At 37.1% G+C, this 13473-nt stretch overlaps 1 protein-coding gene across 2 annotated transcripts; it reads right to left on the reverse strand.

The window, feature by feature from the left end:
• Positions 1 to 2923: 2923 nt before the first annotated feature.
• On the reverse strand, positions 2924 to 12592 carry ormdl3 (ORMDL sphingolipid biosynthesis regulator 3). Of its 2 annotated transcripts, none has more exons than XM_068224544.2 (4): positions 12518 to 12592; positions 11818 to 12017; positions 8322 to 8473; positions 2924 to 5262 (listed from the first exon to the last, which is right to left on the reverse strand). In XM_068224544.2, the coding sequence occupies exons 2-4, from the start codon at positions 11989 to 11991 to the stop codon at positions 5127 to 5129; spliced, it is 462 nt and encodes a 153-aa protein (XP_068080645.1). In that variant the 5' UTR covers positions 11992 to 12017; positions 12518 to 12592; the 3' UTR covers positions 2924 to 5126.
• Between the last annotated feature and the right edge of the window lie 881 nt (positions 12593 to 13473).

The raw sequence follows: 13473 nt of genomic DNA on the forward strand, positions 1-13473 counted from the left end.
TTGTTTTTCATTTACCTGGCGCTTTTTAGAATGTCAGATAGCATTCGTTCATTCATTACTGCACATTAACTGATGAACACGCTTGATCAGACGCAGGATAAGATTATCCCTGCTGTTTAACCCTGCAATGCATCATTTCCTGCAGCTAGTGAATTACTCTGGGAGTCGCTTCACTGCTGCTGTCAATCGCAATCACTGGCTGAACACAAACAGGACAAACTGTCAGGAAAAGATGGCTGATCAGCGCTGCAACTGACAACTTCTGCTGAACCAGAAACTCACTGTCCTTCACTATATAAGCTCTGATATCACTCCTCATAAACCTTGATATCAGCTGATGGGCCAAATGCACTCTAGTACACAACACCTCAGATTACCACACTAAAACAGAGCAATTTCTCAAAACATAAAGATTAGAGTGTGGTATGAACATACAATTTGTTATAAGTTTTGTTTTTGAAAATCTCTTGCACTTATCAAGGCAAGTAAAAATTAAATAAAAAAAATAATAATAATTCAATAGCAATAATGGCTGTTTTTAAAAAATGTAAATACTGAAGCACTATTAAACGCTTTGATCAATAAATGCAGCCTTGAAGAGCATAAATCATCCTAAACTTTTATATAAAGCATGCTGTGCAAAATCAATTTCACAATATCTGTCGGAAATAAATTGAGTGTACATTCCATTAGCTACAACTGATGAACCTAGTCAGATGAGCCACAAAACATCTGCAAATAATAAAACACGGATCAAGTCTAATTGAATGCAATCGCATTAAGCAAATTAAAGTACCTTGTCAAGACGGCAATTATCAAATAATAAATAAAGCTGTAGTCAATGAAGCTGTATAAATCTGTAAATAAAGATTAAAAGTAAACAATATATTATCTATCATTGTGATAATAGTATGACAAATACTGATCATTTCATTAGTAAACAAAGCAAATATCTCATCAATTATAAGGTTTTATCTGCGTTCTAAATGATTTGGAGATATTAAGCTTAAAAGTTTTTGCATTCCATAGCAAACAGAATGTGTGTAACAGTTGTTGTTTTTTTTTTTATTAAACATCTTTAAACGTAAACGTATAATGAGTTGTCATTTAATAAGAATGTTAATTACTTAATTTTGACAAAAATTTCAGATAGAACCTTATAATTCTAAGGTGACGATCTGTCATGAAATGTACAAATTTATCTATAAATTAAGAAAAGCAAAATGTGAACAATTATAGGATTCAAGATTATCCGATTAGACAAGGTGTTGCTCATTATTGTTCTGACTGTAATCTATATCACAGAAGAGAGCCAGCTAGAAAACGAACATCACACTGATCATGACAGAGACCAGTATAACAAACTCATACTAAACATGAGGAATGAAATAATGAATGAGAATAAGCAACACTGCCTTTAAAACAGCCTTTGAGAGCCTTGATTAGTACTAGTAATACACCTGAAGGGTTGGTCACAGACCATATCATTCCAAGATATAGAATTATTGTTACAAAAAAAGAAATTGTTACAGTATGATAAAAATTCAGCTTATTTTAGTGCCATCATGCAAGACGCATATGCTCAAACACAGTAACTACACATTAGTCAAATTTGAAATTGGCCTTTTTAAGACCATGATCTGCATTTGACAGGCTGGTTTGCATAAAGGGATAGTTCACCCAAATTTCATTTGCTTACTCCCAGGGCCGTTTATATCGAAGTTGATGTTTAGCCTTGGTGAGGGTTGGCGTTTCATAACATCTAATTTTTTACAAGGTAGGTTGTTAGGCCAGCGCTCAACACCCAACCTGGAGGACCAGGACATACACTACGGACAATTTAGCTTACCCAATTCTCCTATAATGCATGTCTTTGGACTTGTGGGGGAAACCAGACCACCCAAAGGAAACCCACACAAACACATGGAAAACATGCAAACTCCACACAGAAATTCCAACTGATCCAGCCAGGGCTCGAACCAGTGACCTTCTTGCTGTGAGATGACAGCGCTGCCCACTTTGCCACCTTGTCAACCCCAAATTGTTCCAAACAAGTTAGATTTTTTTTTCTTCTGTTGAATACAAAAAAGATACTCAAAGAATGTGTGAAACCGGTAACCATTGACATCCATAGTAGGAAAATACTACATTCCTACCATAATTCTTCCCATTTTACCATATATACATTTGTTTATGTTCAGAACAAGTCAGATGTGATTAAATGACAGAACTATGGGTTAACTATGCCTATACATTGTTACTAAAAGCAGTCAAAAGCAGGGTTTTGCCTTTGTAAGGCAGCATTGTGTTGACATGGTAAAAGATAAAAATGGAAGCATGTACACATCTTATTCACATTTTGTTAATGCTACACAGAAATATTCTGCACTTTGGGAAACTGCATTAACATTTAAGCTCTCCTCATTTTCGTTTGGTGCAGGAGCTGCACACCAGAGTGCAATGAATAGATTACGGTCCAAAGGTCATTTGTGCTGCAGTTTCTCTCTTGGGGAATTCTCTGTACCATCTGAAGCTAGACCTTAATTCCCATGCACTCAACAAAGTCTATGTTACTACAGTGTTGCTATCTCAAAAACAGTCCAGGTTCACTAAAGACAACAGTGGAGAAAAAAATATACAGCAAAAAATTCCATGGACAGTTATTTGGTGTTTTGCATCCGGGTCAAAGACGAAAAAAAAAGCATGTTAACTCTTTATCACAGGAAGAACCATATACGACATAACATTTCAAAAGTCTAAGTCAAAGTTTAGTTCCAACCCCAATCAGACACAACTGTGCTAGCTAATCAAGCCCTTAAGCTGCGGTCACACTGCACTTTTTTGTGACCACATGCAAATGCCTCACACCGGAAGCGCAAGCTCGGGTGACCAGTTGCGCAGTTCCCTGCGTTGGAAAGTTCAAGCTTGGTGAACTATGACCAGTGAATCTGAATTACATGATTGCATGAGACCAATCGAAGATCAAAACATGACCCCTCTAGACCGAAATGTAAAACATGGACCAATCGCTCGCTCTTTAAATGTCTAACCATCTTGTTTAACCCCACCCATCGCAGCACCGTACTACAGAACTTCGCATGCACAAACTCTAGTGTGACCACAGCATTACAAGTAGGCTTTCTAGAAACATCCTTGCAGGTGTGTGGAGGCAAGTTGGAGTTAAAATCTACAAGACACCGGCCCTCCAAAACCAAGTTTGGACACCCCTGTTTTAGACACTTTTATACACAGGTGTCAAACTTAATTCCTGGAGAGCCACAGTTTAGATCCAACCCTAATTAAACACACCTGATCAAACTAATTTGTCCTTCAGGCTTGTTTATGTGATTCCAAAAATCGCAATCTTATGCACTACTCTATGCCATATTTTTGTGTAGAGTGCAAGTAGTGCATTCACACTGAAAACTCTGAAAAGAATAAGTGAACTTTAAATACCCGGATGATGCACTTATTCAACCAATTAAATGGAGCATGTTACTGTATGTTGGACACTTCACGCATTCAATGGCCGTAGTTTTGCTTACGTGCCGGAATGGGCGGAGCTTTCGGGCACTGATGTTGGATTACTTTATTTATTTATTTTGGATTGTGAAAGAACAATCCTCTGATGAAAGTGATTCTAGTGCCTCCCGATGGTAAATGCGGTTATACTCATGGCAGATATTATTTGGTAGCTTGATCATTTATTTTATTAATTTGGCAAACGTTACCTAGGAAACGGTTTGAATTTTCGCTTAAAAACATTAGTGTTCCATTTGGGACGACACTACATACATATACTATGCTGTTGAGTGTGCAAGTGCATGAGTACAGAACATAGTGGGTAAGAGCACAGTGTACTGTACTGTATAGTGTGCCATTTGGGACACAGCTTATGAAACCTACAGGTAAGTGTGCTGGACCAGGGTTGGAACTAAACTGTGCAGAGCTGCAGCCATTGAGTTATGGGGGTTACATAAATAAATAAATCTGTTATGAATGATGAGACCATCTCTTTTTTCATTTTTTTTGGGGGCATTTAATAAGCTGTCGGTCAGTACTGTATATTGACTACGGTATAATTGTTTTATGTAAATAAAACAATGGGGTGCCTCGTCTTTGACTCATATGCATTTGTAGGAGCAAGAGAGGATTTAAATTGATCATGCAATATTATTTACTAAACATTTACAGCCAAATTACTTGTATCTGTGCTATTGTTTAACATCTTTAAGAGCTTATCTAACCAATTTTGTGCTTGACATGACTGTGACAACTGCTAGAGAAGGATGAAGGCAGAAAACAAAACAAACACAGTAGAGGGGAGAATTTCCTCCACTCATGGTCATTAATGTGGAATGTCGTATGATGACATTATCTAAATATATTCATTTCAAAGTATAATTAAATGCTGTTATTTAATGTTTGCATATTTCCCATCTGCACTTTTATGGGTCGGTGCTCTCGTGTTAATTCCTCCATTTAATAAATCTGGCCTTAGAACACTGCAACTGGCATTTGCATACATCTCTTTAAAATATATTACTATATATAAATTTCAACTAGCTCTGTTTAAAAGTTTTAAAACAAGGCCCCTGCAAAAGTTTGCAAAAGCACAGGGTGACATTGTCCAACTATGGGACTGAAGCCAGTCTTTTGCACCTGGGCTAAAAACAGCATTGTACACTTTCTTCAGAAACACAGTAGCTTTCTTCTCTTTTCTAAACCCCCAGTGCCGAACGTACTCCAGGGACGTGCTGACTCAGGCACCCAAAACAGTTAAGACGACATGATGAACCAGCCTGGATGATTCTGACCCATCTGAATCATTGCACCAATGCAGCATTTCTGCCAAAGTGACTGAAAGCAAACACTCAGGTCCAAATGATGAAACACTGGTTCAACGCAGTCTTATAATCTCCTGCATTCCGCTGGTGGTTTAACAAAAAGTGCTTCTTTCTACTGAATGTTATACAAAAAAAAACACTGATCATTGCAGATTATTCAGCCGATTCGACCGCAAAGCAGCAGACCATCTCACAAAGCTCCTTTTTCATTCCCACAGAGTAAGTCAGGATGTGCCCTGCGTGTCAACACATCTTCTCGTGTTGAAGACCAAAGCCTCATCAATACTTATTAATCCCGAAAAGACGGACCCCGTGGAACTGAGGAAGTTTGGGGATAAGCACAGTGAGCAGGGAAATGGTGTTGATGACGAAGTGGACCCTGTCATACTTTGTATAGAAACTGGTCAGGAAATACCTGTAGAGGAGAAAAACAAGGACAAGATCAAGTTCGACGTCAGAAAGCAACATGAGATGCACAGAAGCAAAGGCTACAGAAGCTGTTCAAGCAGACACAGCACAGCATAAGACTGCATCTAATAACAGGATGTGGTTTCTTCTTGATTTTTCCTTGCACTTCCTTATATGTTCATAGTAATGTGAACAATAATCTTAATATGCATATACATACAACAAAATTATATACTTGTATTAACATACTATATGTAGACATGTGTGTGCATTTACAGAACAATACAGTACATGAACATGTTTTATGTAAATACAAACTTAAATTTTTGTGCACGATTAGTAATATAATGTAATAAGTAATATATACACAAACCGGCCACTTTATTAGGTACACCTTACTAGTACCGGGTTGGACCATCTTTTGCCTTGGAACTACCTTAATCATAGGGTACTGAAAATATTCCTCAGAGATTTTGGTCTATACTGAAATGATAGCATCACGCAGTTGCTGCAGATTTGTCGACTGCATTTCCATGATGCGAATCTCCCATTCTATACTTTGGACTTGTCTATACCGTCAATACTCAGGTAGGCTGTGGCATTGACACGATGCTCAATTGGTACTAATGCGCCCAAAGTGTGCCAAGAAAACATTCCCGACACCATTACACCACCACCAGCAGCCTGAACCGTTGATACAAGGCAGGATGGATCCATACTTTCATGTTGTTGACACAAAATTCTGACCCTACCATCCAAATGTTGCAGCAGAAATCGTGACTCAGACTAGGTAACATTTTTTCCAATCTTTTATTGTCCAATTTTGGTGAGCCTGTGCGAAATGTAACCTCAGTTTCCTTTTCTTAGCTGACAGGAGTGGCACCAGGTGTGGTTTTCTGCTGCTGTAGCCCATCCGCCTCAAGGTTCGACATGTGGTGTGTTCAGACATGCTCTTGGTTACCTCGGTTGTAACGAGTGGCTATTTGAGTTATTGTAGCCTTTCTATCAGCTGGAACCAATCTGGACATTCTCCACTGACCTCTGGCATCAATGAGGCATTTGAGCCTACAGAACTGCCACTCTGTAAACCCTAGAGATGGTTGTGCAAGAAAAACCCAGTAGATCAGCAGTTTCTGAAATACTTAGACTAGCCCGTCTGGTACCAACAACCATACCACGTTCAGTCACTTAAATCACCTTTCTTCCCCATTCTAATGCTCGGTTAGAACTGCAGTAGATCATCTTGACCATGTCTACATGCCTAAATGCATTGAGTTACTGCCATGTGATTGGCTAATTAGTAATTTGTGTTAACGAGCAGGTGACGCAGTGGTGCAGTAGGTAATGCTGTCGCCACACAGCCAGAAGGTCGCTGGTTTGAGCCTCGGCTGGGTCAGTTGGCATTTCTGAATTTGTGTGGGTTTCCTCCGGGTGCTCCGGTTTCCCCCAAAGTGCAAAGACATGCGGTAAAGGTGAATTGGGTAAGCTAAATTGTCCATAGTGTATGAGTGTGAATGAGTGTGTATGGATGTTTCCCATAGATGGGTTGCAGCTGTAAGTAAAACATGTGCTGGATAAGTTGGTGAGTCATTCCGCTGTGGTGACCCCAGATTAATAAAGGGACTAAGCCGAAAAGAAAATGAATGAATGTGAACGAGCAATTGGACAGGTGTACCTAATAAAGTGGCCAGTGAATGTATATAAAAAATATACAATTTATGCTGTGCAGGCTTTGAGATAATGAAGCAAGATTACACTGTCTACATTAAAGTCTCCTGTAAAGTTTTTGTTTTTTGTTAACTACAATTTTCCTTCATTAGAAAATTTGATGAAAAAATTACTGTTGCCTCAATAATTAACTCTGAAGAACAAATAAAAAATTAAGTCTAAAATTGAAATATCTGAAATTGTAATGACTGCTAAAACACAAATGAAAAATAAATAACAATAATTAAATAAATAAAACAAAGAACACTTCAATAACACAACAAATGCTAACAGTCTAGCTAGACCAACTAAAGTCAAACTAACCTTCAAAAAGTAACAGTTCTTAGAAGTTACAGTTTTGAGTAGGGTAGTCTCAACCTACATTTTTTTTTTTGTTAATATTCTGTGTTGCTCTGAAATGTCTGGAAAAAAAAACTGACTCAATTCAATAGCAGTATTTAACTACTTCTATAAATAATGATAAAATTACATTTTCAATAAAAACATGTTAAAGTTCAAGGTTAGAGAGGGCTTCATGGCATCAGTAAAGACAAGGGCTGCACAATACATCTAAAAATGATCATTATCACGATAATAGTATATGTAATATTCATATTGCAGAGGTGTAGTAAATTACTTTTTTGAACCGAAATTAAAATTCTGGCCTGAAAATTCCGGATGCACTTGCATTAAAACAAAAACCAAAAACAATTATTTGAAATAAATATCTATATTTCTTTTGCAAAACACAAGCCAATAAAATAGCCACATTTTATTGATAATAAACAAAATTTTGGTTTATTATAGGACAGTGTATAGACCGGAATACCCTGGGATTAGGAAAGGTTCGCATATTGGGATCTTGGGATGCCTAAAGCACAATGGCATTTTATGTCGTTTTTTTAGTATGATCATTAGATTTTTTTTAAATTATATAAAAATTGCTTTTCTCTAGGGAAATGTTATAATGCAGAAATTTTGCCATTTCAATACTCTACAGCAATAATATATTGCATATTTTCACAGTGTCGTGCAGCCCTAGTAAACAGAGAGACAAACCTCCTCATCTCTCACTGTGGTCGCCAGAAATAACCTCACAATAGGAGAGGAGACGACACAAGAGGGAAGAAAAGAGTACAGCAAATGACCTGACTGACTGACTGACTGTTACTAAATCTGGCTCTCCTTGCCAGCAGACACCACAGGAAGTCTGCATCAGTGGCTCTTGCTCATGGCCATGCAGAGCAAGCAGTGAAAGCCTTCCCAATGCGTGTGCAGAAAACACGCAATAGTGACAAATCAGCATGAAGGACAGAATAAAGCTCTGAACAGCACAAAAGTAAAGCAAAACAATCTTACAGTATAATAGGGGTGATGGTGAGAAACTTTCGGGAGGCGGTGAACTGGACACCATAGTCCATCTGTTCCCAGTGTGTCAGAAGCCGGGCCTTGCCTTGGTCCGGAGTCTCAAACGGCGTCCCTTTCACCGTGTGGAGGAAGATATACATGCACTATGGCAGAAAGAGAAATCACAGAACATCATGACCTTTGGCACAATTCTTCAAAGCTCTATCAGTAGATGTTGTGAAACTCTTAGGACAACAGCAGGAGCTGATCTGTTTTTGGAGCAGGACGACTAAGAAAGGCGATACAGGATGGCTCTATAAGTCCAACACTGGCTGAAATTACAGAAGCTGGAGTCAGCAACTCAATGGGCCAAAATTCAGCAAAAAAGATTTTGCTGTTTCAGAGACCCTGCGGCTGGGGACAAAAATTATTTTAAGCCTTGGTATCTTGTGAAACTGTGTATATTTAAACGTTGAAACTAACTCATTGGTTCACCATTGGCAGATACTGACAAGAAAATGGGTCACAAGTCTGCTACAAGTCTCCGAAAGCAGGAAACAACAACGTTACTAACTACTTTAATTAAGGCCTGTTCACACTAACAGCAGTACTTATAAAGATACATGACTAAAAACAACAACTACAATAACATCCACGCCAACATATTATAACATTACATTGATAATTTAGCTTTGTCCTATGTCATTTGAAATGCTTGAACTCTGTAAAGTTTGTTAGCTGAAAAGAAAATAAGCCAAACATGACTATTCTTACAGAATTGGAAGGATTATTAAAACATTACAGTTTTATAAAGTAGACAGATGCCAACACAGTCAATTTGCTTCCTTGCAAACAGACTCTGTCTTACAGAAGTGCTAGAAGGAGCTAAGCACCTCCAGTTGAGGCTGTAATAATAAAATATTGGTGAGATTTGGCAAATGTTCTGGTGTGTATTTGTGCTTTCACACTGAAAAGTGTCAACGGTTTCTATTTATGACATGTTTTTATGACATGTCTACCACTGATATTTCTACCAATCTCTGAAATCAAAGTGCTAAAAACATGTTTTTGTACAGTGTTGAGCTCCGTATATCACAAATGCTCTCATTTTACCAACAAAGTATGTTCACAACCAGTCAAAAGTTTGGGGTCAGTTTTTTTTTTCCCCGAAACATTGTTACAAAAAAATACAAAATTAATTCTGTTTATCAAGGCGACATTTATTAAATATAAAAAAGTTAAATTGTTAAATATCTATTAAAATGTTAAATAACTGCTTTCGTATAGTATGTACTGTAATTTCAAATGGAACTATTACTCCAGGCATTATTGCTTTTATTACTATTTCCATTATTATTATTATTAATAATAATAATAATAATAATAACTAATATTAGAGTGATTTCTGAAGGATCATGCGACTCTGAAGACTAGAGTAATGAACTTGAAAATCAATTTTAAAATCACTGGAATAAATTATTAAATTATAAACTACTTTTGAACAGTCATTTTATAGTGCAATAACATTTGACAATTTTACAATCTGTACTGTATTTTTGATGAAATCAATCAAGTCTTAGTGACTCACTGCAACATACTGAAGTGAGTGACGGCTTTTAAGTGATATTCAAGAGAGAACATTTCCTAATTTTTATACTGTATACAATCCATTTGAGTTAGAACAAAATGTGTGTTTTGAGATCCGCTAAGAGGACCATGTGCCATGTACTGTACACATTGCACATTTTAAAAGTGACATGCTCAAAGTAATGCAGAAAGGAACTGCAGTGACTGACAGTGATAACCACAGCAATACATGGGAGAAAAATGTCATGTCAAAATGACAAGACAGAAGCACATACAGTGATATTTTTTTAGAAACTAGGTCTCCTTGCAAACTTGGTGCATATTGACATTTTTTATAATGATGACTTTTGCTTCAATTTAGAAGTGACAGAGCATTTGAATAGTACTGAATGCTGCAAACCTTATCAAATTAAGATTGCATTTGTGTGATAGTTGTGTGCAATACATACATTTTTAAAACATTGCAATAATATAAAAACATTTTGCTATGTCATTACAGGACAGGAGCATGTGCTGTTCAGGACTAAACACTGAGGCAATGGATTAAAAGTAATGTTGTAAATATTAATAAATTTCTCGCACACACTGATTATTTTGCTTCTTAAAAAGATTGTTCACCCAAAAATGAAAATTTACTCACCACTTACTCTCCCTCAGATGGCTCCAAACACTTTTCTGTTGAACAAAAAATATGTTATTTTGAAAAATGTTAGAAACCTGTAACCATCTTCCAAAGTAGGAAAAAATAAATACCATGGAAGTGAATGGTTACAGATTTCCAGCATTCTACAAAATATTTTGTGTTCAAAAGAAAAAATAAATAAATAAAACAAGTCTGGGTCATGTGGAGCTTGAGTAAATTCAATTTTGGTGTGAACTATCCTTTTAAAGCCTCATCAGGAGCCACAGCAATTTTGGCTCATCTGTATGTGTTTCTGACTCTCTACTAGTCCCAGTAGCTATTTACATGCATTTTGCAGATCATTAAAACCATGGTTTCAATTAAAAACATATTCTTAATGTTCTGCAACAGAACAAAGTCTCATACATGTTTGTTGGCTTGAGGTTCTATAAATTAAAGGGACAGTTCATCCCAAAACTGAAAATTTACTCACCATTTACTCACCCCCAAGTGGTTCCAAACTTTTAAGAGTTCCTTTATTCTGTTAAACACACACACACACATAAGATATTTCATTCATTCATTTTTTTCTGCTTAGTCCTTTTATTAATCTGGGGTCGCCACAACGGAATGAACCGCCAACTTATCCAGCATATATGTTTGTTTTACACAACAGATGCCCTTCCAGCTGCAGTCCATCACTGAGAAACATTCATACACTCATTCACACACATACACTATGGACAATTTAGCTTACCCAATCACCTTAAACCACATTTTTGATCTTGTGGGAGAACCGGAGCACCCGGAGAAAACCCACGCCAACTCAGGGAGAACATGCAAACTTCACACACAAGTGCAAACTGACCCAGCCGAGGCCTGAACCAGCGACCTTCTTGCTGTGAGTCGATTGAGCTACAAGATATTTCAAAGAAAGCTAAAAAACGATAACCACTGACAATCATAGTAGTAAAAACAAATACTACAGAACTCAATGCTTACCACTTAAGCTTTCTTTAAAATATCTTCCCTCATATTTAACAGAATAAAGTCATTAACAAGTAAACAGTGAGTAAATGAAGAGAAAATTTTTATTTTTGGAAACATTCCTGTTGTTAATTTTTCATTGTGTGTTTGTCTGTATGCTATTGAGAAACACTTTTATGACTTTTTTATGACAAACAATTGTGAAACTACTTTGATCACCACTTAGCAGAACAACCAGTGACCCAAACAATAATAAACATCAATAGCAGTCTACGTAACATGATCATAATGCTTGTTCTCGACATTTCTTACCATGTTGTGAATGAGGTTGGTGAGTGTCCAGACCACAGGCACACTGACGAAGGGTATGCTGAGCAATATGATGTGTAGCAGACCGATGCCCAGCACATAGGAGAGCCAAATCCCCCTGCTGTTCATCACGCGTGTGTTCGGGTTTACTTCGCTATGCGCCGTGCCCACGTTCATCCTTACTCACTACTATTGCGCACTTACTGTCAAACACAAAATAAACACGTGAAAATCACATTTACTTCACTGACGTTTACAAGCACTGACTGTAACAAGTCATACAACAAAAATGCCACAAATCACCATCAGCATGCAAACTAGAGAAACACAACGCAACTTCTGAAAGTGTCAAGCATTGATGTTATTTGATGTTATTTAAATGATGAGTGGGGCTAAGAACGAGTCACTTACTGTTCAAAATTGCGCAAGAGTCTTCACTAACCAGACAGAAAGTTGACAATAACTCCTTAGGAAGGAAATTATAACCTTAGTTCTCGCCCCCGTTGTAATTTCGTAAACGTTATCAGGATATCGTCCGCTCTGGAGCCTTTATGCAGTGTAGCCTTGCGGTTTTGCGCCCACGACACTTGACACGTCTGTTTATTTCATGATGTTTGCTTTCAAGCACTTTGTTCCCGTGCAAACAGATGGTGACAACACAGCAAGACTTCATCGTTTCACGTCATCATTTTTCAGAACTCACCTTTAGAAGGATGGAAATGTATTCATCGGGGTATCCGCTGATTGGACGGTGTGGGTCACGTGGAGGGTGTAGGCCAATCAGCGGTCGATGCGTTGATAATTTGCTGAAAAGTCGCACGCCCCCCCCTTCACGTCACAGAAAGTGCTAGTGAGGAGAGATTAGGCAATTATGCAAAAATACTGAGATTTATGGGTATGGTAGTTTATTTAAACGAAATATTGCACATAACGAATTAGCCATGATTGTTTTGTAGTAAGAAAGTCAACGGTGACAATTTCACAAGAACACTGGATACAACACAATGCATTCATTGCATTAAAGGAGTTGTTCATCTTAAAATGAATAATCACAATTCAGTCATCATTTAGATACTCTCCCTTGTGTGGTTAAAACTGTATGACTTATTTTCTTCTGTGGAACCAAAAAAGAGAAGCTTAGCAGAATATTAGTGATTAATATTCACAGTCACCATTCACTTTAATTTCATGAGAGCAAATGTAATGCCACCGAAAGGTGACTAATGCAAAGTCCTTAACATTCTTCTCACTTTCTCTATTTGTGTTACACAGAAAAAGAAGAAAACTGTCATTAATAGCATAACCTATATTTTATTATCAAAGACTTTTGAGAATTTAAAAAAGTCAGTTCAATAGAGTGAAAAGCTCTAAAATACTAAAATATAACTAAAATATGTCATGCTGAACAGCTTTCTCCCCAGTGTGGTCTGAAAATTGTAATAATGTGGGCATTTAATCGTCCTCTGACACAATTTCGTTGTTTGCTTTTGTTTTGTTTGTTCTTCCTAAGATTTCTTCTTTTTGGAAGTGACTTGGAAAAGTACTGTCCCAAAATATTCTTAAAGTTTCTCAAAATAAAATATACTGTTCAAAGAGGAAAAAAAGTTTTGTTTGTTACAATATATATATATATATCAGTATCATAAAACCGTGATAATT

Source organism: Danio rerio, chromosome 12 (assembly GCF_049306965.1).
Source record: "Danio rerio strain Tuebingen ecotype United States chromosome 12, GRCz12tu, whole genome shotgun sequence".
Lineage (NCBI taxonomy): Eukaryota > Metazoa > Chordata > Actinopteri > Cypriniformes > Danionidae > Danio > Danio rerio.